General features: G+C 48.7%; 3 protein-coding genes across 3 annotated transcripts in view; all 3 read left to right on the plus strand.

The window, feature by feature from the left end:
* The window catches only part of exoc4 (exocyst complex component 4), a 119769-nt gene extending 109489 nt beyond the window's left edge, over positions 1-10280 (plus strand). Inside the window, exons 18-20 of the mRNA XM_084447796.1 lie at positions 513-691; positions 858-1017; positions 9327-10280. Coding sequence (XP_084303922.1) covers positions 513-691; positions 858-1017; positions 9327-9564 — 577 coding nt within the window. The 3' untranslated portion in view covers positions 9565-10280. The remainder of the gene's footprint in view (positions 1-512; positions 692-857; positions 1018-9326) is intronic.
* Positions 10281-11523: 1243 nt separating this feature from the next.
* Positions 11524-13167, plus strand: LOC311316825 (E3 ubiquitin-protein ligase TRIM39-like; the record flags this gene model as incomplete). Its single annotated transcript, XM_084447760.1, has 1 exon — positions 11524-13167. The coding sequence occupies one exon, from the start codon at positions 11524-11526 to the stop codon at positions 13165-13167; it is 1644 nt and encodes a 547-aa protein (XP_084303886.1).
* A 5838-nt stretch (positions 13168-19005) lies between these two features.
* lrguk (leucine-rich repeats and guanylate kinase domain containing) overlaps positions 19006-27500 on the plus strand; it is a gene marked incomplete at both ends in the record, with an annotated part of 12704 nt that continues 4209 nt past the window's right edge. Inside the window, 13 exons of the mRNA XM_084447761.1 lie at positions 19006-19119; positions 19269-19350; positions 19523-19623; positions 19871-19952; positions 20144-20268; positions 22081-22224; positions 22344-22424; positions 22529-22615; positions 24323-24429; positions 24659-24778; positions 25321-25417; positions 26765-26878; positions 27340-27500. The exon at positions 27340-27500 is cut by the window's right edge and continues 41 nt beyond it. Coding sequence (XP_084303887.1) covers positions 19006-19119; positions 19269-19350; positions 19523-19623; positions 19871-19952; positions 20144-20268; positions 22081-22224; positions 22344-22424; positions 22529-22615; positions 24323-24429; positions 24659-24778; positions 25321-25417; positions 26765-26878; positions 27340-27500 — 1415 coding nt within the window. The remainder of the gene's footprint in view (positions 19120-19268; positions 19351-19522; positions 19624-19870; positions 19953-20143; positions 20269-22080; positions 22225-22343; positions 22425-22528; positions 22616-24322; positions 24430-24658; positions 24779-25320; positions 25418-26764; positions 26879-27339) is intronic.

Below are 27500 nucleotides of genomic sequence, written 5' to 3' on the forward strand. Positions count from 1 at the left end.
AATATTGAGCTAGCCAGGCATTTGAGTTGGTCAGGTCAAGGCAATCAAGGTAATGCGCGGCAGGTGTGCGTCGGGGGCGTGTCTGGCTTGTGACCGCAGGCGTGCCCGCAGTTCCCGCTGCAGGCTCTGGGAGGTGCTGGGGGAAACGGAGTCTGGCACTGGACAGACGGGGACAGGCCTGGGACCAGAGTCAGAACCGGGGCTCGGGCCGGGGTCAGGGGGCTGAGGAGGTGGACGAGGCTGACGCGGTGGTGCCGTGACACAGAGGAATTATGTTCATGCCAAACGTGAAAATATTCGGATTGCGATACATTTCATAGGAGAGCAGCTACCTCAAAACGATCAGTGAAATTATGGTCTCTATGTTTCATGGTAGACCACATAAGGGCTAAATGTCCAAAATAACATACTACCCCTTTAAACCAATCTTTGTGTCCGTGCGCGGAGTAAACCGGAATGATTGTGTCACGTGTGTGATTATCCCCCCCCCCCCCCCCCCCCCTCCCCCGCAGGGTCCACTGCTTCCACTACCTGATCCCGCTGGCCAAGCAGGGGAACTACGCCATCGTGGCCAACGTGGAGAGCATGGACTACGACCCGCTGGTGGTCAAGCTCAACAAGGACATCAGCGCCATCGAGGAGGTGATGGGCGCCGCCCTGCAGCAGCACAAGTTCCAGTACATCTTCGAAGGTGGGTAGAGGAGGAGGAGGGTGGTGGTGGGGGGGGGGGGTCACCAGCTGGACCCCTCCCCCTCCTGATTCAGACACATGCTCGCCAACCCCACAAAACACAGCAAGTGAATAGCATACAGTACAAGCTACGTTACAGGACTGTGGTAACCCTCCCTCCCTGGCAGGCCTGGGTCACCTGATCTCCTGTATCCTGATCAACGGGGCCCAGTACTTCAAGCGGATCAGCGAGTCGGGCATCAAGAAGATGTGCCGGAACATCTTCGTCCTCCAGCAGAACCTCACCAACATCACCATGTCCAGGGAGGCCGACCTGGACTTCGCCAGGTAAGGACGGGTCTGACTCAACGGACGTCGGTTTTGGGGATAAGCCTCGTCACTCGTTTGTCACTGGCCAATCAGTCGTGGTCGGCCGCTCGGCGGCGATGGGAGGTTCTCCCAGACTACGCGAAACGACAACAACCCAGTAACCCCTCCGCCGAAGACCACTGTGATTGGTTTAAAGAAATACAGTTTTTTTTTTTACTCCCCACATCCCCGAATGGTAATGAGTCCAGCCAGACCTGTCACCAGCGCTGGCACAGCATAACCAAAGTGTGGAGAAGTGTGGAGATAGGTCTGGTCTGGCTATGTACTGTAGGAGCGTGGAGATAGGTCTGGCTTTGTTGAAGTGTAGGGATGGGTCTGGCTATGTAAGAGTGTGGAGATGGGTCAGGCTACAGTATGTAAGAGTGTGGAGATGGGTCAGGCTATGTAGAAGTGTGGAGATAGGTCCGCCTGAACGTTGTTGACGTGGTTTAGCCCCTGTGTGTGAGTGTGACTGGTCTGTGTGTTGACGTGGTTTAGCCCCTGTGTGTGAGTGTGACTGGTCTGTGTGTTGACGTGGTTTAGCCCCTGTGTGTGAAGTGCTTTCTGCCGCTGCTGGTAGACCTGAGAGAGATCGATGCGCCTCCTGTCCAGCCTAACAGCCCCGGACAGGGACAGGAGGGATGAGGAGAGCGGCAGAGAGAGAAGCGAGGACAGGAGGGATGAGGGCAGCGGCAGAGAGATGGGAGCGAGGACAGGAGGGATGAGGGGAGCGGCAGGGAGACGAGCAAAGACAGAAGGAGGGGGTGGGGGGGGGGGGGTGGGAGAGGGATGAATGGAGGGAGGGAGAGATGGAGAAAGAGGAGAAGAGAGCAGGCCAGGTAAAGAAAGTACAAGTGCTTTTAGGTATTCATCCGTCACGTGCGACACTGCATCTTGTGCTCTGCTCTCTACCGGCCAGACAACACACACACTGTGTCAGCGAGAAAGAAAGAAGATGTCACGTAGAAGGGCGGCGGAGAAAGACAAAGGGAGAGAAGAAGAGAAGGACAGAAAATCAAAGGTAGTCAGTGGGAGGATTGTGACGGAGAAGGGCAGAGGACAGCTTTGTTTAGACTGATCAATGTGTAATCACTCTGTCCTTCTCTCTCTCCGTCTCGCCCCCTCTTCTTTTCTCCCACTCCTGTCTCTCTCTTGTTCTCTCTCTATCTCTCCCTCTCGTCCCCTCTCTCTCTCTCTTCCTCTCTTCTCTCTCAGTCCCTCTCCCTATCTTGTCTTTCTCTCTCTTTCGCTCTCTTCTCCCCTTTTCTCTCTCCCTCTTCGTCTCTCTCTCCCCCTCCTCTGTCTCTCTCTCTCTCTCGGTCTCGCTCGAAATACATTCTCTCTGCCTGTCTTTCTCTTTGACTGATCGGCAGGCATGATTGAAGGAACTGTAGCTCAACGTCACAGAGACCTAATCCCCATCAGAGCTAAACAAAGACCCCCTTCCCCAACCCTCCTGATCCAGTTCAAACATAGATTGACTGGTTCGGTAAATCTCCTTGCAATATCCTGTGTGTGTGCGTGTGCGGGTGCGTGTGTGTGTGTGTGTGTGTGATCCCTAAGGTAATTGTGTACAGCGTCCACACACTACGTGTCTTGTTACAGCCCTTCCTACCCTTGGTAGACAGCATTGTGTGTTTGTGTGTGTGCGCGCACATGTGTGTATGTGTGTGTGTGTGTGTGCGCGCGTGTGTGTATAGCGCGGCGCGGGCTGTTGACCCTTGATTAGTGTGTTATTTCTTCTCCCTGTCAAGTCCCATTATTGGGAAATGTCAGTGAAGGCTCCTCTCTCTCTCTCTCTCTCCCTCTCTCTCCCTCTCTCTCTCTCTCTCTCTCTCTCTCTCTCCTCGCCTGTCTTGATTACAAGGTGCGTGTTGCGTCGCGGTTGATTGTGAATTGCAGCGTGCATCGTTTACACATTCATGATTTTTCCTGATTGACCTGCCGCAGTCTCCGCCCGTCACATGCGCGCACGCACACTCCCCCTCCATTCTCTCCGCCGCCGAGACGCACCGTGACAGCCCCCTCAGAGGTCTGCAATCACCATACTCACCCACAGGTCATGCATATTCATGTGGCGCACGCCCACCACGGTCACAGACCAGGACAGCGATGCTGAAGTGAGATCCTATTGGTGTCCTGTTCTCGGTGGGCGTGACTAAAGCCGGCACAGTTTGGAGTTGGATCAAGCGCATGTCACTGGTATGTGGTGTCCCACGTTCTTATTCTATGCATCTCAGAGAGAAGCTGCTGTGTCAGAGAGGCATATAGGCTCCATTTCAGTATTTGAAGTCTTTTACTGTCATGCATCAATAAAGCTTTGGAACTGAAATTGAACTGACGCAGGCGAAACCACTACAGAATGAGTTGACACGGCGACATAGACAGGATGAAAGGGCACCTTAAACCCCGGCCCCAGGGAGGAGGAGGAGAGCAAGAGCAGCTGTGTGTGTGTGCGTGTGCGTGTGCGTGTGCGTGTGTGTGTGTGTGTGTGCGTGTGCGCGCGTGTGTGTGTGTGTGTGTGTGTGTGTGTGTGTGTGCGTGCGTGCCTGTGTGCCTATGTGACCCAGGCAAGGGCACAGTAATAACCATCGATCCGAGTTAAAACTGAAGGAGCCCAATGACCATCGCACTGCAGTTCTCTGAGCAGACACACACACACACACACACACACACAGGTTGTTCAGAGAGATGGAGGGGAAGGGGAAGGAAGCAGTGGCACCTTGTGGTCAATTGTAGGTACTTCATATTGGTAGCCAAGGCATAGGTGGTTGCTGATATGATGACAATAAAAAGCCTTGTGGTTATGTACTGTTATCGTACACTAATTGACTAGGGATTGAGTTATATTAAATGTGATTATGTTATTAGGTCATTTCATAAATCTCTGAATATAATCTCAGTACTGGTATGCTGGATACTGGGAACAGTATGAGTGCTTCTCTATTTGTCATCATGGATAGATTGTGTGTGTGTGTTTGTGTGTGTGTGTTGTGATCTGAAGCGTGTGTTTTGGTGACCTTGACCCAAGAGCTGGTCTGAGCCCAAAACTGAGTGGGAGAGAACCCCAGTGGACCGTGCCACACACACACACACACACACACACACCATCTGCTCAGAGACAGTCAGAGAGCCAACTCCCATCCTATAGACCTGGATTTGTCACTAGTATGTCTGATCAATGTCAGATCAGTGGGTGCGCCGCCTGCATGAATCTCTGTCTGTCTCTCTCTCTCTCTCTCTCTCTCTCTCTCTCTCTCTCTCTCTCTCTCTATCCCTTTCTCTCCTTTTCTCTTTCTCTCCCCTCTCTCTCCCTCTCTCTCTCCCTTCTCTCTCCCTTTCTCACTATCTCTCCATTTTCTCTCTCTCTCTCTCCATTTTCACTCTCTCCCTCTTTCTCTCTCCTCTTTCCCTTTTTCACTCTCTCTCCCCTCTCTCTCTCCCACTCTCTCTCTCTCCTCCCCCTTTCTCTCCCTTTCTCTCTCTCTCTCTCTCTCCCTCTCTCCCTCCCTCCCTGGTCTGGTTCTCTGCTACGGGACCCCGAGGTAGAGGCAGGGTGGTGCTGAGATGGATGATCTGATCCCAGAGACGCCTGTCAGTCCACCAGGCACCCGCTAGGAGCCTGCGCTCGACTGGCCCACGACCTCCCTTGACCGACCTCCGACCTCCCTCCGACCTTGTCCCAGAGCATCCCTTATTCACTAGGTCACATGCAGTACTGCCTAGTCACGAAGGCTTGTTGTAAATGACAAAGGCTGACCTAACATTCCCACGACTTTGACCTGACACTGGTCGAACGTCAGGTTCATACAGAATAGTGTGTGTGTGTGTGTGTGTGTGTGTGTGTGTGTGTGTGTGTGTGTGTGTGTGTGTGTGTGTGTGTGTGTGGAGGGGGGGGGGCGTGCGTACTTGTACGTGTGTGTGTGCGCGCACGTGTGTGTGTGCGTGTGCCTTTGTGTGCGTGTGTGTCTGTACAGTATGCGTGTGCGCACGCCCGCGTGTGTGTGTGTGTGTGATATTGCAGATGCTTAGCAATTCAGCAGGTCGCTGTCCCAGGAATTACCATTCTGTTGAAACAAGCATTTTCACTGCAGAACAACAGTAGGGAGAGAGACTGCAGCGCAGAAGGCCAGCCCTGCCCTGCCCTGGTCGCCACACACACACACACACACACCGCTACCTCCACCCCAACTACCTCCGCCCCAACTACCCCCGCCCCAGCTACCCCCGCCCCAGCTACCCCCGCCCCAGCTACCCCCGCCCCAGCTACCTCCGCCCCAACTACCTCCACCCCAACTACCCCCGCCCCAGCTACCTCCACCCCAACTACCCCCGCCCCAACTACCCCCGCCCCAACTACCTCCACCCCAACTACCTCCCCCCCAACTACCCCCGCCCCAGCTACCTCCACCCCAACTACCCCCGCCCCAACTACCTCCACCCCAACTACCCCCGCCCCAACTACCTCCACCCCAACTACCTCCACCCCAACTACCCCCGCCCCAGCTACCCCCGCCCCAACTACCTCACATAGACGTGTGGTTTGGACTGGCGTAAAGCTCTCGACCTATCGAATGCAGCGAGTGTGTGTGTGTGTGTGTGTGTGTGTGTGTGTGTGTGTGTGTGTGTGTGTGTATGTGTGTGGAGGGGGGGGTTTGTGTCAGAGAGTGAGTATAATACATGAATGGTAGCGTGTGTGTGCGTGCGTGCACTGTGAACGTGTAGGCTATGTGACATCCCGATGATAAGTGACAGCACCCGCCCTCTTGTCTCGCCGTGACCCAGTGACCCGCGTAGCCAGCTTGTCCTGTCGTCACTCCTCTCACTCACCCAATCAGACCCCCCTAACCACTAGCGCCTGACCGCAGTACTATGCCGGTGTCGCGGGGTATTGTCTCTGTGTGTGTGTGTGTGTGTGTGTGTGTGTGTGTGTGTGTGTGTGTGTGTGTGTGGTAGATCCCAGTTGAGCCGGGTGGTGTGTCTGGGCGGCGTGTCTGGCCTCCCGCATATCAAACTGTTTGTGTTTACCTCTCTCCCTCTCTCTCTCTCTCTCTCTCTCTACACAGACACAGGGTGCTCCTCTTCTTCTCTCTTCCCGCGTCGCTTTGTTAGTTAGTTAGTTCCGCCTGTTCTCATCCGCCCCGCTCACAGCCCGCTCGGCGCCGGCTGAACCGCCCCTCTCATTCCGAGGGAGACTCGCGTGTCGTCCTCCAGCGCGACGTACCCGCCCCGCCCCACAGATGAATTAAGGCTCAGCCTCTCTCTCTCTCTGTCCCTCTGTCTGTCTCTCTTCGTCTCTGTCTCCCTGTCTCTCTGTCTGCCGATCTCCCCGGCCCTGGTCCCCTCTACCTCCCCTCCCTCTCTCTCCTTCCCCCCGTCTCCATGGTACGCCCCCCTGTCCGCACTAACAGGCTGATGAGGCTGCTGATGAAGCCTCGGTCTCTGTAGACCTTTCCTCATTACCAGAGGAGAGACAAACCTACCCTTCGGTCGGGAGGGAGGGAGGGAGGGAGGGAGGGAGGGAGGGAGGGAGGGAGGGAGGGAGGGAGGGAGGGAGGGAGGGAGGGAGGAGAGAGGGAGGGAGGGAGGGAGGGAGCAACGGAGGGAGAGGGGAAAACTTGACGCGCTCTCATCCGTGGCAGGAGCCCTAGCATTCGTTACCGCGGCGACAAGCGTGCGTTACGCCCGATGGAGAGGATCATCCAGCGAGTCCTCCGTCTCTCTCTCTCTCCCCCCTCTTCATCTCTCTCTCTCTTTCTCCCCCCTCCATCTCTCCCCCCCCACTCTCTCTCTCCCCAACCTCTCCCTCTCTCTCTCTCTCTCTCTCTCTCATCCCCCTCTCCTCTCCTCTGCTAACTAATGTGTTGTTCCAAATGCGCTGACAGAGGCAGCCTTTAATGACTCTAATATTGTGCAGGCTGAAAATGAGAGGAAATGAATTGTGCTGATTCTTGTTTTCTCTCTCTCTCTCCCTCCCTCTCTCTTTCTCCCTCCCACTCTCTCTCCCTCCCTCTCTCTTTCTCCCTCCCTCTCTCTCTCCCTCCCTCTCTCTTTCTCACGCCAGCAACATACATCTTCAGCCCGTCTTCTGTAGCACGCATCATAAATTTGCTTAATACATTTTGTACATTGGGGCTTCTGCAGGCAATGGGGGGGGGGGGGGGTAATTAAAATTTAGCGGTGCAGTGAGCGAGTGCTCTCTCAGGTGGTGGTGGGGGGACAGGTGGGGGGATTCAGCCCTTCTGGTCTCTGTGTGAAGCAGTCTTAGTCTGAGTCTTAGTTATCTCCCCCTTAACGGATGAGTAGAGGATGAGGGGTGCGTGCGTGTGTGTGTTTGTTTGAGGGAAGGGTGGGAACGCAGAGATTTTAATCCTATTAACAGCCTCTGCTCTGCTGCTGTTTTGGCAAATGGCTTTCCAAAAAGGCTCAGGTAATGTGTTGGGAGGGTTTTTTTTGTCACCGGGAGGTGACGAGACACACACACACACCCCTTAGTACACCAGCTGGGCGGTAGCAGCCAGGTGTCCCTGTGCTCCCAGGATACCGGCGGTAGCACTGGGGTCATGCAACAGCAGCCTCTCGTGGGGCGGCCATCTTGCGTCAGGATGTGTGATAGGAGATGGATGATGCCCAAAGAACAGGCGAGAACCAGAACACCACATTGGGACCAGAAGTAACAGGAGAAGTAACAGCTCTGTCTGTGACCTTGTGGTACTGTATCACATTTGCTTGGTCACATTCGATGCACAGAGTACTGACGCACGGACGGTCAACAAGATGACGCTAAGGAGACCGGCCTCACCTACGAGCACAGATGAGCCTCCATTATCACGCTCATTCAATTCCACTTTCTTTTCACCTGCTTTGCACCCAACGGATGGACCGTTCAAAAGGATGGATGCTTGAGCTTGAAGTACACACGCGCACACGCACGCACACATACACACACACACACACTCCGCACACACACACAAACTTGGACAGATTAACATACTACACACACACACACACACACACACACAGTCTATTTCATTATGTGATAAGAGCACAAGCCTTGGCTCATCAGGGTTTTTTTCTGTGCCTGTGCCCGTGGCGAATGAAAGGACTGGCGTGACCCCTCATCAATATTGACGAGCTCATTGAGTCTGGGGAATGAAAAATGAACAGGACCTTGGAGAGAGAAGAAAGAGTCAGAAACTGCACAAATCTGCCACAACCAAGAGCACTGTTCGTCACACACAGCTGTGAAAGGCCACACTCCCACTGCAGGACTTAATCCCCTTTCCTCTCTCTCTCTTGTTCTCTCTCTCTCTCTCTCTCTCTCTCTCTCTCTCTTGCTCTCTCTCTCTCTCGCTTTCTCTCTCTCTCTCTCTCTCTCTCTCTCTCGCGCACGCTCTAGCTCTCCCTCTCTTTTCTTTATCTCCACCTCTTCCCATTGTTCTACCTTGTCCTTCCCAATAGAGCTACCCTCAAACACAAAAGCTGCTCAATTTCCAATTGAAGCCTAGAGAGGAAATACCCATTTTCCGATTGTAATGGGTTTTGGGGGGAAAAAGAGCAAAACAAATGATACAAATAGCTGTTCTCGCAAAAGCCTTTTTTCACCCCCCACCCTGTCCGAGGATTTGTACAGAGAGCCCAGCCCTGCCTTTCTCCCGCACTCTTAACGGACGAAACTTCGCTCATTTCTCCTCTCTGACTTTTGACTCCCTGCCCAGTATCCTCCCATCCTGCCCAGTATCCTCCCATCCTGCCCAGTATCCTCCCATCCTGCCCAGTATCCTCCCATCCCTGCCCAGTATCCTCCCATCCTGCCCAGTATCCTCCCATCCTGCCCAGTATCCTCCCATCCCTGCCCAGTATCCTCCCATCCCTGCCCAGTATCCTCCCATCCTGCCCAGTATCCTCCCATCCTGCCCAGTATCCTCCCATCCCTGCCCAGTATCCTCCCATCCTGCCCAGTATCCTCCATGTCTGTCTTAATCTGTCTGGGTCATCAGGACTCAACAGCAGCACTACACACAACATGATGCAGTAATTCACCTCTCTCTATTCAATCTTCCTCCTCTTCCGTTAGTCTGTTACTACCTGCTGCTTCCCTTGTTCATCTGAAGCACAAAGCGATGACAGGGGTGGTTGACTACAGTATGTATTGCGAAATACTGTGGAATATGTTGCGGCAATATAATAGCCTGGTTACCTATTGATGGCACTGTTCAATAAAGTGTGTTAAAACTCTCTCCCTCCCTCCCTCCCTCCCTTCTCCTCCTCTCCTCCCCCTCTTCCAGGCAGTACTATGAGATGCTGTACAACACGGCGGACGAGCTGCTGAACCTGGTGGTGGACCAGGGCGTCCGCTACACGGAGCTGGAGTACATCAACGCCCTGAGCCTGCTGCAGCGCAGCCAGACGGGCGTGGGAGACCTGGGCACGCAGAACGTCCGCCTGCAGCGCCTCAAGGAGATCATCTGCGAGCAGGCGGCCATCAAGCAGGCCACCAAAGACAAGAAGATCACCACGGTGTGAGATGCGGCGGGGGAGGGATGTCGGTAAACCTGGCAACCGCTATTTGGGGTGGACGCTGGGTTGAATGTTTTGGGAAGCACTAGAGATATCGCAAGTGAGACGTATTCACTGGGTTTTACTGTACAACTTGGAAGACCCTAACTCCTGCAGTAAGTGGAATCCATGCAGACACACGTCACAAAACAAATGCTAGTAGGCGTGCAGTAAATAGAAATGTTACTGATTAGGTCTGTATAGAAGCTCATTACCTTTAGTTAATAGGCCTAACTGCTGTAACTCATAAAGTATATCAGTGTTCAAGTCATAGAGCCGCTTGTTACTCAAAGCTGTCAGTCATAGGCTAAGAAATCAATTGTTCCACTCAATATGATTTTTTTTACACACACACACACAGACACACACACACACACACTGCCTCCTCAGATCCAAATAATTAGATTGGATGTCATCCCCATCTTACCCCAGGCACACCTGTGAATTCTCTCAGAGCCAGACTCTTCTCATCCATGTTAAGTACTCCAGAACTACTCTTTGATTTTGTAACACTTTTGGTTTAGTTTCTTCTTTGACACTTGGTGATTTTGCACATTAACCAATGATGTGTGTGTAATTTAAAGTTGAGGTGTGACAGTTTTGATTAAATGGATGTATAATATCCTCCTCGTCAATGTACTCTATGTGATCCTAAATGTCATTGTCAGACAAATGCCTTGAATATCACTCCATCCACAATAAAATACTATTTGCTAAAGTGTACACTGACTTTGTTAAAAAATAATAAATAAATAAAAATAAACAATTGAAATTCCTTTCACCAGCGTATGTCCTTTACCTTCCTCCTCCATCTCTTTTACCTTTGACTCCCTGCCCACTGCCCTTCTGGGATATATCAATAGCTTTGATTTATAGCGATAGCCATCTGTTGCATAAACATATACACTAGACGCCGCATTGACGTTGATTTGATTGCTGCCGGACGAAAAATGCGTCCGCCATCTTGGTCCGGTACGGAGCTCCGCGAGTAAACTAGTGATGGGTCGGTCGCGAACAATAAGGCTCTATGTGTCGGCTCTTTTAAGTGAACGATGATAAATAGGTAGTAGTGTTAGCTGATAGATACAAATAAAACTGTTGGATGCTGCTGTTTTGCACTTTGTAATTTTTTTATTTTATGTATTTATTATTTATGTTATTTGACTGTTAGGATAGTTCAAAGACAAAAATATTTGTTTTATCTTCTAGAGTTATCTCTTGATGCAGGGTTACTTTTACTGACTGAAACTGCTGAGGAGAGCGGTTGTCACGTGACAGCGGTACCGGACCAATATGCCGGCCGTATTTTGCGCCGCTCAATCCATTACGAGTCATCTCGTGTTCATATCTATGATCTGTTGAACCGGCTTTTTCTAGAGATTGTAGGCATGTAAAGAGTTAAGTTGCTCCAGGAAGAAGAGACAAACTACTGGTGTTGTTAGGAGGGGAGGAGCACCACATTTTCACTGAAACGAAAGTGAAACTAGAGTTGAGGGGCAAGCAGTGTTGAGAAACGTAGGCGTAGGCTACTGTTCCTCTTAGCCTGTTTCAGGGGCTGAAGTGGGGCTAGTCTAGTAATATCTTTTTTTTTCTTCTTTTTTTTTTTTAAGTAACTAGACATTTTCTTTGTTCCTTTTTGGTACTAAAGACAGCGGAGCAACTACATAAATACAAACAAGTAAGTCACTAGCAGGTGAATGTCTACTCAGTTTTGGTCATGTATGAATATCTGAATTACGGACGTATGTTATTGTTATTGTTAATTAGCCTAGTTTGTTTTTATACTCATTACATGAGTGTTACCGTAATAATATCTTAAGGTCGGTGTAACTACTCAATATTTCCAGATGTTTCTCATACCAGGAAATGGTTTCTAGTTTCACCACTGGTATTTATGGTTTCACCTTTGGTTTCACCTGTCCAGGTATGGCCACACCCAGCAGTCTCCTGTCTGAGGAGCAGTTCCTCTGCTCCATCTGTCTGGATGTGTACACTCAACCTGTCACTCTTCCATGTGGACACAACTTCTGCATGGCCTGTATCAGGAAATGTTGGGACAGCAATGACCTGTGTCAGTGTCCCATGTGTAAAAAGACTTTTGATAGGAGACCAGAACTCTTTGTCAATATCTTTATTTCTGAGATGGCTGCCGAGTTCAAGAAGTCAGTTCAAGTGAAAGCTACAGATTCAGACGAACGCCCTACCAAACCTGTTGAAGTGCCATGTGACATCTGCACTGGGACGAAGCTACAGGCCCTCAAGTCCTGCCTGGTGTGTCTGATCTCCTTCTGTGAGACTCACCTGGAGCCTCATCAGAGAGTTGCAGCCTTGAAGAAGCACAAGCTGATCCACCCTGTGGAGAACCTGGAGGACAGGATGTGTAAGAAGCATGAGAGACTCCTAGAGCTGTTCTGTAGGACTGACCAGACATGTGTGTGTCAGTTCTGTACTGAGACAGACCATAAGACCCATGACACCGTCCCTCTAGAGGAGGAGTGTACAGAGAGGAAGTCTCAACTGGGGAAGACTGAAGGAAAAGTACAGCAGATGATCCAGGAGAGACTGGAGAAGGTTCAGAAGATCAAGCTCTCAGTAGAGACCATGAAGAGGAATGCTGAAAAAGACATATCAGACAGTGGGGAGATCTTCAGTGCTCTGGTGAGCTCCGTTGAGAGAAGCCAGGCTGAACTCATCAAGGTGATTGAGGAGAAGCAGAAAGCTGCAGAGAAACGGGCTGAAGGGATGATCAAAGATCTGGAGAAGGAAATCACAGAGTTACAGAGAAGAAGCACTGATCTGGAGCAGCTCTCACACACTGAGGACCACCTGCTCTTCCTCCAGAGCTTCCCATCCCTGAGCACCCCTCCGCCCACCAAGGACTGGTCTGAGATCAGGGTCCAGGGTGATCTGAGTGTGGGGACAACTGTGTCTCATCTGGAGGAGACACTGAAGAACGCGATGGAGAAGCTGTCTGCAGTCAAGCTGAAGATGATGCAGCAGTATGCTACGGATGTGACTCTGGACCGTGATACAGCCAACTCCTGGCTCATCCTGTCTGAGGATAGGAAACAAGTGAGACATGGAGATATTAACAACAAGCTCCCTGACAACCCACAGAGGTTTGATCACACTCTCAGTGTCCTGGGAAAGCAGGGCTTCTCCTCAGGGAGGTTCTACTATGAGGTGTGGGTTAAGGGGAAGACTGACTGGTTTGTAGGAGTGGCCAGAGAGTCCATCAACAGGAATGGGATCATCACATGGAGCCCTGTGAATGGATTCTGGACTATCCTGAAGGAAGGACAGAAGTACACGGCTCAGGCTGACCTTGATGTCCTCCTCTCCCTGAGAAAGAGGCCCCAGAAGGTGGGGGTGTTTGTGGATTATGAGGAGGGTCAGGTCTCCTTCTATGATGTGAACGCCAGGTCTCATATCTACTCTTTCACCGGCTGCACCTTCACTGAGAAACTCTATCCACTCTTCAACCCGTATAATAATAACAGTGGTAATAACCATGCCCCCCTGATCATCACTCCTGTCAACAATAACCCTTACTTAACTGACATGTTATAACTAAAATGCTCTTCAGGTGAGTAACATAATTTTAAAGTAATTCATGTGGTTATCTATAGCATGTGATGCTATGTGGCGGTGGTTGTAATGTTTTATAATATGATTGTGCTACTGTAGATTTAATTGTATAAAATGTGGATACACTGAAGGAAAGTTTATTTATGTTATATCTCTCCTTGCCATTACATGTCAAACATACTTTTTCTTTTTTGACAATTAAAGTGTCTACCATGGCATCTGTCTGCTTATCTTCCTCAAGTATCATACATAGGATATTCCATGTTGAGGAAAATGACAAAGTGAGAGTTCTCTGCACATCTGTCTCTCCCTCAATCCACCATAGTGGGGAGGGGGGGGGTGTACTGTAAAATATCCAGCCCATCCAAGTGAATGGGATTTCCAGGGTAGCCAGGGGCGTGCAGCGATGCTATCAGTCTGTCTTTGAGTCTGTGCTGCTACAGCTACGACCCACACACTCTGAAGTATTTGGCCTGTTTAGCCCCAGAGCAGGGAAAAATATTCTACTCTGCTGTTAAAAATAGTCACTCCCCAGTGTATTACCACAACATCCTAGATGCCAACTGTAGAGTTTGTACAGTATGTGTTGAACAGTATGATAAAAAAATAAAAACTACCTGTGGAGTTAGTCTCCGCAGGTGCCTCTGCCCGCTCTGCGAGCACAGCCTCCCCAGGCACCTCGGCCTTGCGTGGCCTCGCTCCACACCTGTTCCCTGTCCCAATCACAGCACCTGCCTTTCATCAGCTCATCACCGACAGCCGATAGCTTATCATAACAGAGATACCTTGTATTCTGCTGTGCTCTCCGTGCTCTGCCTTAGCCCGTCTCTCCCTCTGCCCCAAGAACGTTGCTGCCTCATCTCCCGGGTCCCTCTGTGCCTCTCCCTCGTCCCTTGAATGGGTTGAATGTTTTGGGAAGATTTCACAAGTGAGACGTATTCACTGGGTTTTACTGTACAACTTGGAAGACCCTAACTCCTGCAGTAAGTGGAATCCATGAAGATACACGTCACAAAACAAATGCTAGCGGGGCGTGCAGTAAATAGAAATGTTACTGATTAGGTCTGTATAGAAGCTCATTACAATTAGTTAATAGGCCTATCTGCATGTGTTCAAGCCAAAGAGCCGCTTGTTATTCAAAACTGTCAAAGACAGACAAAGGAATCAATTATTCCACTCATTTTTTCATCTTTCTCACATACACGCATGCATGCACACATACACACACACACACATATACACACCACCTCCTCAGATCCAAATAATTCCATTGGATCATCCCATCCATCTAGATGGATCTTCTCATCTCACTCTTCTCATCTTAATTCCCCAATACATCTAACCAGCCCTCCCAATTCCACCTGTCTCTCCTCACTGTCTCCTCCACAGGTCTGATTAGACTGTCTGAATCTCTCCTCTTGCTTATGGCCATTGATCCTCCCCAAAGGACCAGGCAAGGAAATTAGCTCTCGATTATTTTTCGGCCTTTTTTTTTGTATAATATTTGGGATGTATGTTCATTCAGCTAGAAACAATGTGTACAGTAGGTAGGGGTGTAACGATACACTAATCTCACGATACGATACGATGCACGATATTGGGTTGACGATAACAATACGATACGATACACTAAGGGCAGGTGTGAAGCGTTGCAGTAGCGCTGCTGTTCACACGAATAGTGCATTTCTCCACATTTCTACTCCAATACACTTTGTGTATTTAGAGCTTACCTGTTGTAATATCATGGATAAGCTTAGAGACAAAAGACATGTTTGTTACCAGCGTTGTGTAGCCAGTGTTCACTGATATACAATAAACATATCACAATATTGTTTTCACCTTGACGATACGTATTGTGCCGTTTCTGTATCGCAATACATTGTGGCACGGAATATTGTTACACCCCTAACAGTAGGCCTACATTAAGTTGGTCTACTACACTTCAACTGTGTTCCAAACAAGGTATTTACTGTAACTTGGTATTGTGATTGATTGTAAATCATTGCCTCTTTTCCTACTACAACTGCTAAAACTTTAATTTGGCTGCTTTTCTAAAGTGAACACGAACACACACACAACAAGTCACAAATCATTTCATCCCAGCATCCCCCGGTATTTTTAGTTCATTAACTCGGGAGAAAAGTACTTAACGAGAGAAGGAGAGGGGAAAGAGCGAGCCCCGTCGAGACGGAGGAGGGGAGCGAGTTGGTGCACTGAGCAATGGAAGCCACTGGAACAATCCATCATACTGACACGCAGGCTTGGATCAATAGGAAGCAGCAGGAGGCTGCTGAAAGGATCCGCCTACCGCTCTCAAACTACAGTAGTGCTCGTTTTAGCCCGTGCACAGAGCAGCTCTTTTATTCAGGAGAGAGGGAGACTTTTTACTGTACATTAAACACTGTAGGCTACATGAGACAAATAAAAGGTGAATCTGAATCAATGGTTGGTGTGTGTGTGTGTGTGTGTGTGTGTGTGTGTGTGTGTGTGTGTGTGTGCGTGCGTGCGTGCGTACAGGTATGTTAATTAAGTGCACATTACTGTATAGAATTTACTGCCAGCTCCATGATGTAGCTAGGCTACTCTTAAAATTGCAAATAATCACAAATTACACAAAAACTACAAGTAAAGGCATGGATGTATTATGTACATGCTATAAATAAAAGATAAGTAAGACAGTATACTCGAATAATCCCTGTAGGGGAAATTTGGGATTTCAGCAGTGGAAAAGGTACAGTAGCAGTGGGAAAGGTACAGCGGAATAGACAAATAATATACATTATAGTTCAAATTAAATTACAAGGTAAAATTGCAAGAGAAAAAAAAGAAGTGAAAAATGTATCTATATATACTGTATATATCGCTTCTTCTTGTAATTTCTCTTGTAATTTTTCCTTGTAATTTAATTTGAACTATACAGTATGTATACACTATACACACAGTATACATACATACATACATACATACATACATACATACATACATACATACATACATACATACATACATACAGTCTGTATCGACATGTATAGTAATACGCATTTGAGTATAATAATAGGCCTACTCAAACATATATAGATACATACACTATATGGACAAATGTATTGGGACACACTAAGTTTGGTGGAGGAAGGATGATAGTCTGGGGTTGTTTTTCTGGAGTTGGCCAAGACCCCTCAGTTCCAGTGAAGCGAAATGTTAATGCTTCAGCTTACCAAGACATTTTGGACAATTCTATGCTTCCAACTTTGTGGGAACAATTTAGGGAAGGCCCTTTTCTGTTCCAGCATGACTCTACCTCAGTGCACAAAGCAAGGTCGGTTGAGGTTGGTGTGGAAGAACTTGACTAGCCCGCACAGAGCCCTGACGACCTCAACCCCATCGAACGCCTTTGGGATGAACTAGAACAGAGATTGCGAGCTAGGCCCTCTCATCCAACATCAGTGTCTGACCTCCCAAGTGCTATTCTCGCTGAATGGGCCAAAATCCCCAATCAAAAATTCCCGTGCATGCATTCACAGCACTCTGGAACACACAGGAACACTCCGGAACACACAGGAACACTCCGGAACACTCAGGCACTATTGTAGAGTCTGATGGCCACGGCCACAAAGGAACGCCTGAACCGCTCAGTATTGCACCTGGGTGGGATGAGCCTGTGGCTGAAGATACTCCCCATCTGCCACAGCTCGTCATGGAGGGGATAGGAGGGGTTGTCCAGCATGGACCTCAGCTTGTCCCTCAGCTTGTCCATCATCCTCCTCTCTACCACAGCCTCCAGGCTGTCCAGCTGTTGCCCCACGACAGAGCCGGCCCTCCTCACCAGCTTGTTCAGTTTGTTTGACTCCCCTGCTTTGATGCCTCCTCCCCAGCAGGCGATGCCAAAGAACAGTGTGCTGGCTACAACAGACTGGCACACTCTTCCTGAGCTTCCTGGCCCCTCCAGGTATGAGTAGGCTCTGTGGAGCAGGTAGATGATGACATCGTCCACACTGATTCGAGCCTGGTACGCAAACTGCAGGGGGTCCAGGAAGTCGCTCACCATGGGCCTCAGGCGCTGCAGAAGCAGTCTCTCATATACCTTCATGACCTGTGATGTCAATGCCACTGGCCTGTAGTCATTGAGAACACTGGGGCGTGCTTGTTTGGGTACCGGCACAATGCAGGAGGTCTTCCACAGCTAGGGAACCTTCAGCCTCAGAGAGAGGTTGAATACTGTACTTTAGGTGTTGGAACACTCCCACCAGCTGTCCCGCAGTATATATCCCGAAATATCAATAATGCGGCCTGGGGAAAAGAACTCTTCCTGAGTTTCCCTGTGCCTGCCATGTGGGTGTGGTACCGCTTTTCCTTTATAATTTGTTTTGGTTTAGTTTGTTCTTGGACACCTGGTGATTTTGCAGATGATACATTATGTTTCTAATATGATTGTATTGTTTGTGTTGAAGTGTGACTTTTGATGAAAGGGGTGCGTAGAATCCTCATTCCTTCAATGTTTGTTGTCCTAATATCATTCTCAGACAAATGCCTCGAGTATCTACGTACAATGAAAGTCTATTTGCCAATGTGTATACAGACTTCCCTGAAATAACAAACCATTGAAATTCCTTTCTATCTTGAGTGATCTGTGTGTTTTGTAGAGTGAACAGGGCCAATTTTCTGCCTTGCTTAATCAGAAAAAGGGACTAGTTTTCACCTGCATCAGACATGGTTGAATTAAGTGATCACATAGAATAGACCATAGGCCTAACAAATAGATGGGATGTCAATGCTCTGTTGCACCACAAAAGTTCACCTTGTACTCAATAGATCCAAAGAAAACACCACCCACAAGTTGTGGATTTCAGCACACCTGCCAGCTGTGATGTTCTGTGGCAGACTTTTTCATGAACGATGAATGACTTGTTGTTGAAATTATGTCTTCAGGGAAAGAAAAACTAACTGAAGAAATAAGCCTACTGTAAATGTAGCCTAATGTGTGCCATTACTGGCTGTGCCATTCTCTATTGATGTGTTGGTGAACATTAGGGCTATGTTTTTAGCGTGGCATTTAATCAATACATCCATGCATTTAATGTAGTGTAAACTTCCTGTTTTACTTTATGTATACCCTTTTTAATTGTATCTGTTATTCTTCCTGATACTCCGTTTTGGATTTTGTTTGATATTATGTTAGCCTGCTATTATAAATTCCACATGAAACCTCTGGCATAGGCTCTGAAACCACACCCACAGTTAATCCAACTCGTGTCGTCATCGTTGCCTAGCAACCGAGAGAACGCTCCAGGTAGCTAACGTCCTGCTATCCAGCTAACTAGCTTCTATCTTCCTCTATCTTCAATATTGTTGGCTAGCTTACGAACAGTAACTAACAGCAATTTGTGCTCGTATGCCAGAACATGTCTTCTACGTTCTTATTTTCGCATTTGCAAGATATAATGAAAGAAACAACGCCACATTCGTCCCTGTCACCTACTCGCTGTTCCCAAGGGTCATTATTATGGACACAGGGGAGCACTGAGGAGCATCCATTTCCAAGCACACCTGCAGCCCAGTCGTGTGCAGAAACCCTTTCAATCGCAGAGGAAGAGGACGAGAAGACAATGCAGGTAAATTACCGAAGCCAGTTACTGTAAAGTTGTAGTACCCTTGCGTTGCCTCACAATATTGCAAAAATGCAAGTAAGGAGAATTATAACTAGCTAGAAGCCTAACGTTACATGCAAATAGCATGGATGTAGCCTATGCAACTAAATAACGGTGCATTTTATCAAGTGTTGACATGCGCAATGTATCTTCAATTTGTCAATCACATGGCCTTATGCTATTACAGAGGCAGGGTGTTCTGACTGAGGAGGAGGTGTGCAGCTGTTTATCCAACCTGGGACACTCAGCCACTGGACTACAGCATGTCTACCAGTTCCTCTCTGTGCCTGTAAGGAAACACACTCATGCTTGACTTCACTAACTTTACTAACTCCTGGTAAATGTTTGTGTAGTTCTCTCACTCTGCCCCCCATCCCCTCTCTGTCTCTAAAGGTACTGTATTTGATTGACCAAGAAAATGTCATTGTCTTCCTCCAGGGTCGAAATCTGAATGATGTTTCCATCTTATGCAATTATGTCCATCTACAAAAGCTAGAACTACCATACAACAAGATAAAAGGTGATATATAACAAATTACTGTCAATTAAAAGCCATCCTGTTTTCAGCCTAGTCCTCTATCATCAGAGCCCTTCATCAGAGCCCTATTTCTACAGAAGATACCAACTTGTGTGTGTTGCTGCCATCTCTCCCCACAATTCACGATTCTCTCCCAATGTTTGTTGACTGGTAGATTTATCCTGTGTTAGCCACTTGCCGTACCTCGTCATCCTCGATGCCTCCCACAACGAACTTGACACCTTCTTTGGTTTCCAGCCGCCAAAGAACCTCAAGGTGGGTCCTCGAACCGACAGGATAAGATTAGAAAATGTGTGGTTTGAGGTTATTCCCAGAGGTCATGGATTTGTACAGTCCATCTGCAGTGCCAAATACTCATTTAGCATTTAATATTCTTGACAATACACTCACAATACACCAAGGTTGAGTTTGTTATTTGGCAAAAAGTTAAAAAGTTATAGTCCTCCATGCATGATAAGGTTTGGCTTATCAAAAATCTGTTGTTTTCCTTTGTATTCTACAGGAGGTGAATTTATCACACAACAAGATGTCAGTGATGAAGGACTTGTCAGCCTACTCATCTCTGAGTAAACTGAAACTGGACTGTATCCTTAAAAACATGAGGTCTCTCTCTCTCTCTCTCTCTCTCTCTCTCTCTCTCTCTCACACACACACACACACACACACACACACACACACACACACACACACACACACACAAACACACACACATGCATTCACGTACAGTACTTTTAATTGGATACCTGTCTTAACGCTTAACGCCCTCCCTGGTCAGACAACTGTTTCAGTCAGATCCATGGTCTGGGCCGTTGCACCAGTCTCACCCTCCTCAGCCTGGCTCACAACAAGATCTCCCGCATCAGTGGCCTGGACAACCTCCCTCTCAGAGAGCTCTGCCTGGTATGTATGACTCACAATACTACTGCACTACACTGTACTTTCCATTGTATGGGTTGCTGTCCGGGTCTCTCTGTTACTTGACATTTGAATGCTCTGATGATTTGGCCTCACTTTATTCCACTGTAAAACCGTGTCTGGTATTCATACACAGTATTTTTATTAGCAGGCAAATATGTTGTTTTTCTTCTTTCTTTGTAAAAGGGTGGCAGCAGGGGTGTTTTTTAAAGGTCCCCTCTCTCTCTCTCCTGGGTCATATTAAATCCACAGTCTTAATTGAGCCTCCGTTTTTCAAAGATAACCAGCTCCGGCCTCCCATGTGAGAGCCACCATATGGCCCACCAGCGGGCCTCTGGATCCTCATCTTCTCCCTCTCTCCTCTCCTCTCTCTCTTTCTCTCCTCCCTCTCCTCTCCTCTCCTCTCCTCTTCCTTCTCTCTCTCTCTCTATCTCTCACTCCTTCTGTCTCAGATGGCTGTTGGTGTTATTTGAGTGATTCCTCATTGTCAGCAACTAAAGCCCAATTTATGCTTCATCGCTCGACACTTTTAAAACCGTCACTCGACACTTTTGACGTCATGGGCGACACTTTTTGTGGAAAAAAAGTGTCGCCGAGGGCTGTCGCGCCCCAACGTTTTTTTCTAATGTCGCTGACTCCGTCACAAATTGTCGCTCAGGTGTGATTGGATAGCTAGATAGAAGGCTCGTGCGTTGCCATGGATATACGTTTGGCTGTCATGGAAGGAGTAGAGGAACGGCTCTCCGAGCTTGCAATTCATCTATACAATTCATCCCTGCCCCTTCACAGAGATGCCCAAGTACTGCGGAAAAGAATGAACACAAAACACAATGAAAACCGCTCTCTGAACAACCCCTTTACCTCAGATTAAACTCTTTACCTCAGAAAGCCGCTTCTCTCAGAATGACAACAGATGCGCAACAGAATGACAAGCGCACGGCTGATTGTTTCCATAGAGACGATGGGAAGTGTCGCCCGAAGCATAAATGCAACATGTCGAGCGACACTTTTTTTTGTCGAGCTACACTTTTCAAGAAGCATAAATTAGGCTTAACAGTCCAGACCTGTCTTGTCCTCCCCTCCTCGCTTCTCTTCTCTGGGGCCAGCTGCTGTCACTGTGTGTGTGTGTGTGTGTTATACAGTACACGCTGTGTATATTCATGCGCACACACACACACACACACGCACACACACACACACACATTCACGCACACACATACACACACACACACTTCACACCTACACAGTATCCCTGTCAGCCAGCCTCCTTCGCCCCCCCCCCCCCCCCCCCTCCCTCCTTGCCCCTCTCCTGCACAGGCCGCCTCCCCAACAGTGTGCCCCTGTCACACACCTCCTCTCTCAGCCCAGCACGCCCAGGCCCCAGAGCTTCCAGGGGAGCGGCGCGGTCTGTCTGCAGCCCTCTGCCAGGCAGGCTGCCTGGGGGAGGGCAGGGCGAGGAGGGGCCGGGGGCCTTGATGACAGCCTGGGTAGTCTGGGGTGGGGGGGGCAGGTTGGATAACTACAGAACAGGAGGGAGGGAGCCTGGGTGTGGAAGAGAGCAGGGCTGCTCTTTAGCCTGTTAGCATGCTGCGCTAGCCTCTCGCCAGCTGTTCAGCTGTCGTTCGTCACCTGTCAGTCTTACCTGAGAGGAGCCGCTCTGCCAAGCACACATTCTCACCCCCACAGATGGAAAATGGAAATATTCTTTTGACGTTCATTAACAGTGAGGGAAAGAGTGTGTGTGTGTGTGTGTTTTTGTATGTACTCCCACGTTATCCCACTATCTCCTCTTTGCAGAGGGGGAACCAGATAGCGAAGATAGAGAACGTGGAGACCCTGAGGATCCTGCAGGTTCTGGATCTGTCCCTCAACAAGATCCAGAGTCTCTCTGGTCTCCAGAATCTCCACCTGCTGGGCTCCATCAACCTGGAGGGCAACCTGGTAGAGCCCAGTCCGCTTATGACAGCCCAAACCATTCCAAGTATGGACGTTCTACCTTACTCAGTTTGTTGTTGTGACACAACTTAAAGTTTTTGTCTGGCCTGATGTTCTGCTTCCAGATCAGTGAAATCAAGGAGGCCACTCACCTCCATGAGCTGGTCCTACTGAGAGAGCTCAACCTCCAGAGGAACCCAGTGCAGGTAGAGCAGACCTACGGTTCACTGACAGCGCAGGCAGCGTCCCAGCGCTGAGAGTATCAACATGACCGCTAACCGTCCGCCCGCTGTCACTCTCTTAACGGCAGGATCAGCCGGACTACAGACTGGCCCTGCTGTTCCTGCTCCAGCACCTGACCGGACTGGACCAGGAGAAAGTGACAGCAGAAGAGAAGGTGGGTTGTTTATTAGATTCTGTGTGTGCGCTTTTTTTTTGCAACTTGCATCAGAAGCTTCCTACAGGGCTTGCTGTAGGATGTGTTTGTGTACAGGAGGTTCCAGTCAACGTGGGATTGGACTGGATTGGATATTGTCCTAGAGGGGCAATTTGGTTTGCAAACAGTAGTCAACGCAACCAATACACATAATACAATAGATAAATAAAAGACATACATACATATAGCATACAGTAGATGTCATCATGATAAAAGTATGTGCATAATAGCATCTAGGCCTGCAGTTTGTTTAAAAACCCAACAGCCGAGGGAACAAATACCTGATTTGGCCCTGCTAGGGAAAGTGTACCTCCTCCCTGATGGCAGGTGTCGAAACTCTGCATGAAGTGTTGAGGGTTTGCCAAAATAGCTTTGCCCTCCGAGAGGCTCTAACTTGATGGCCTCAAGTTAATGCCAAAGGTCTTTTGACAAAGTTTAACAATCTTTCCCGGACTATTTTTGTTAACCATGCTGACCCGGGGCTTATTATTTGGGTGCAATCGGTGTAATTGTCTTCCTGGAAATAATCATTTGTTCACAGAAGGTACTGTATTATAGCTTGATACAGTGAAATTCAGTTAAAGGACAATGCTCGTTTTTGACAACCTGGACCTTATTTACGACATATATAAGACGTTTGACTCACCGAGATCACTTTGGTGTAGTTCGGAGGCCTGTAGAAGAAATGTAAAATCCAGCGCGAGCCAGTATATCCATGTAATGGCGGTGATCGGGGCAACGAGAATGCAGCTTCTAAATCTATTTTCTGCCGCGAAACGGTTGTTTTCATCAATCTGTCTGGATGAATCGCTAGTTGTGCTTACATAGAGAGCATAGGCCTGTTGTGGTATTTCCCATGCCTCTGTAATATGATCTTTAGAAACGTCGTTAGACACGAAATAGCTTCCTCACTTGCTCCAGCACGCATGCGCACAGCGTGCTGGAGCAACGATTGCGCGCTGTGCGCATTAGTGCTGGAGAAAGTGAGGAAGCTATTTCGTTTCAAAAGACGTTTCTAAAGATCATGGCATGTGAAAACCACAACAGTTATGTTCTATGTAAGCACAACTAGCGATTCATCCAGACAGATTGATGAAAACAACAGTTTCGCGGCAGAAAATAGATTTTTAGAAGCTGCATTCCCGTTGCCCCGATCACCGCCATTACATGGATATACTGGCTCGCGCTGGATTTTACATTTCTTCTACAGGCCTCCGAACTACACCAAAGTGATCTCGGTGAGTCAAACGTCTTATAATATGTCGTAAATAAGGTCCAGGTTGTCAAAAACGAGCATTGTCCTTTAATCTAAGTCAGTGCAAGACTCTTTCAAAACCTCCCAGTTGGTACTGTGAAAACAGCTGTTCAGTTCACTGTGTGTATGAATATAGCGCCCTCTGCCCACACAGCCACCTCTCTGCGCTCAACTCTCCCTCTCTTGAGGGTCTATTGATAGACCGGGGCGAGGAGGACGCAGTTGTGGTCAGAAGTGCCTAGTGGCTCCATTGCTAAGATTCATAGGCTGCCTTTATGGATAGCATTGTACAAGTCGAGCACTTTACCATATCTTGTTGGACAGGTTACGGACTGGTAGAAATGACCAAGGGGCCTATTAAGACTTATTAAGTGTTAACATCGCTGAATATTGAGTCTCCTCCCTGTTTCCAGGTGGCGTCAGTGAACAAGTACGACCCTCCTATGGAGGTGGTGGCGGCCAGAGACCACATGACCCACATGGTGTACCAGCTGATGCAGCCCCAGGTCCTCTATGACAGGTACAGCCGGAACACATGATGCAGACGCCGGCACTGATTGGACAAGGCTTTTTCAACAGCGGATCTCAAACAATCGGATGTTACTAGTTTTATCTTTAAATCACATGATCCTCAAAGGATGTTTAAAATTATGTTAAAAGTATCCTTTTCCACGCAAAAGTGCCTTGGAGGCTTTTGAAAATATGATGACTTCAGTTGCTGACCGTCCTCTGTTGGTTCCTCTGTGCAGCACCCTGCCCAGCTTGGACTCTCCCTACCCCATGTTGGTGCTGACTGGACCTCAGGCCTGTGGGAAGAGGGAGCTGGCCCACAAACTCTGCCTGGACTTCAACGACTTCTTCGCCTACGGGTCAGTCCGAACAACGCCGTTCCATCGGCACTCCATGTTCCTCAGCAGCCCAAACGTACCTGCTAGTACTGTACATCCTTCATAGATTCTGGGAACTGTACCCAGCTGCACTGTCCGCCAGATGTGCATTGATCCCCCCCATAGTCAGATATCAACACCCGAGTGATGGCGTTTGATCACTAATCAGGCTCTCCGCGGGGTGGGAGAGATGGATGCATAAACTAAACCCAGAGGCAGCAACGCACACTGTAGCGCTCAAATCCAACACACATTTGCTGGAGGATCTCACTTGGCTTTTATGGAAGAATAGGCTCCATAGCCTGCATTCCAAACCCCTGGGGTCGACCTCAAAAGAGTGTTTGAATCTCACCTGGAGTGAGGGCGTGGAGGTGTGTGTGCGTGTGTGTGCGTGCGTGCGTATTTGTCTAAGTATAATTGTGTATGTGTGTACTTAAATGATGATGTTCTCATGCTATGGTTGCTAGCTCAAGAGAATGCAACCTTTGCAGTTGGTCTGACTCTTTTTTCTCGCATTCCCACAGAGCCTGCCACACCACCAGGTGGCCCTACACTGGGGAGGAGGATGGGAGTGACTATCATTTTGTCACTGAGGAAGATTTCCAGAACATGATTCACATGGTGGGTTCGTCCATAATTGATCACTGTCTTGATGAAGGATCATTTTAAGGCCAAGTGATTTCATTGATCTGAACATTGTCATTGTGAGGTTCACTGGAAGTTGTATCAATGTTGCATGGTACTGTATATAGGTTCTGTTATGTACACATGGAACCATCTTTCCTTTGAACTTCTCGGGGCAGGTCTGTTTCATAATTGATCCAAAGCATTTCAAACCTATTGCTGATGTCTAAAGCAGCACATCTATTTGACCGTGTACATTACAGAGATCAAATCATTAAAGAAATATAAAACTGTGTGTCTTATCCAGCATGAGGGTCCAGAGCTAAAGTACTGCACACCCCATCGTCTGCGCAGCGTTCTCTCAACCCTCCACCCACTCCTCTTTTAAGGGTGATTATGTAAGGTCCTTTGGGTTTGATGGATCGAGGGCCAGCAGTGATTTATCGACGAAGCCCTTTGATGTGGGATCTTTACTGTCTGCTCCAGAGAGGAGGAGGAGGAGGAGGAGGAGGAGGAGGAAGAAGAGATGAAGTCTCAGGCGAAGTTTACTGACTCCCTTCTCCTCTCCCTCCATCCTCCCTCCCCTTCCACACTCTCCTCCCTTCCCTCTTCACATCAGACCGTGTGCCACACTCCCACCATGCAATAGGCTCTCCTGTATCCACCACTTCCAGCAGCTTCACTCCAATAACTGTAATCCGGTGGTTGTTCCATATTGTTTCACTGGGCCCGTAAGCAGAGGGAAGGCGAGTATGGGTGGTACCTTGGGCCGAGTGGTCTCCCGCCTCTGTTGTAGAACACCGTAGTTCTTGATATGGACGGCGCTGAGCTGCAGGGCAGTGTTTTTCGTATTGACCGGAGGTAGGACTTAAAGAGCAGCACACAGAGCCATTCCAATGCTGCGGCCTGACTATGCGACTGTCCGGCAGTCTTCTGACCCATCAAAGGCTCTGTGCAACTACAGGGTGATGAATTGTAGCATTACTGCTAAAGCTGCGCCAGGTGTAGGCAGACAAGGGGTCAGAGGTCACAGTATGTGTGTGAAGCGGCAGGGAGGGGGAAGTTCCCCTGACTGGCGGGGTCGAGTGTTCAGATCACGCAGGTGGGGCAGCACCACGTCGTTAATCTCCCTGGAGGATTAGTCCATGTCCCGTGAGAATGTCCAAGAGCATAAGTTACAGTACCATTCAGGTAAATTAACTCGGTGATAGATGTGGTGGTGATAATGCACTGTGACAAACAACCGTCTCTAACACACTGTTCTTCCTGCTGCACTGGCGCCTCTCTCTCTCTCTCTCTCTCTCTCTCTCTCTCTCTTTCTCTCTGTCTCACTCCTGTCTGCAGGGTAAGTTCATCCAGACCATGCAGTATGGGGGACATTGGTACGGTCTCTCTCGTGAGGCAGTAGAAGAAGTGGCCCGCGAGGGCTTGGCGTGCTGCGTGCATATGGAGCTGGAGGTGGGTGTGGGTCAGACCACACACACAAACACACACACACACACACACAATCAAAGGTCTCCAAGTCTTCTCAAAAGAGATTAGGGAACCCTTGAGGGAGAATCTGAGCTTTTCAAGTCTAATGGACATTAACAGCTCCTTCACCCACAGGATATGAGATGGAGGTTGAACATGTTTCTAATAAGGTGGTAAAGGCAATAACATGCTGCATAATTTTAGAGGTAAAAGGCTACAGAGGGATACCGAACAAGGCCAAGAAAGGTTCAGGGGTAATAGTAGTATTGTAAGCTGTGTTAAGAGTTTGGAAGATTTCGGACCAGAATGTGGCAAACCTGGGGCTTACTATTATCTTTGAGAATAGATGGATAAAGTGTACCTCATAATCTCAATATCATCGTATGTTTCACACTGTATTTAACAAGCTGATAAGTCAGTGTGTGTGTGTGTGTGTCCACTCCCAGGGTGTGTTCAGTCTGAAGAACACCTACCTCGAGCCTCGCTACATCCTGCTGATCCCCACTGACCAGGAGCAGTACGTCAGGCGACTGACGACGCGCGGCCTCTACACACGCCCCCAGATAGACGCCGCCGTGGCTCGCGTCCACCTCTACGCCAGGACCAA

Source organism: Borostomias antarcticus (assembly GCF_949987555.1).
Source record: "Borostomias antarcticus genome assembly, chromosome: 13".
NCBI lineage: Eukaryota > Metazoa > Chordata > Actinopteri > Stomiiformes > Stomiidae > Borostomias > Borostomias antarcticus.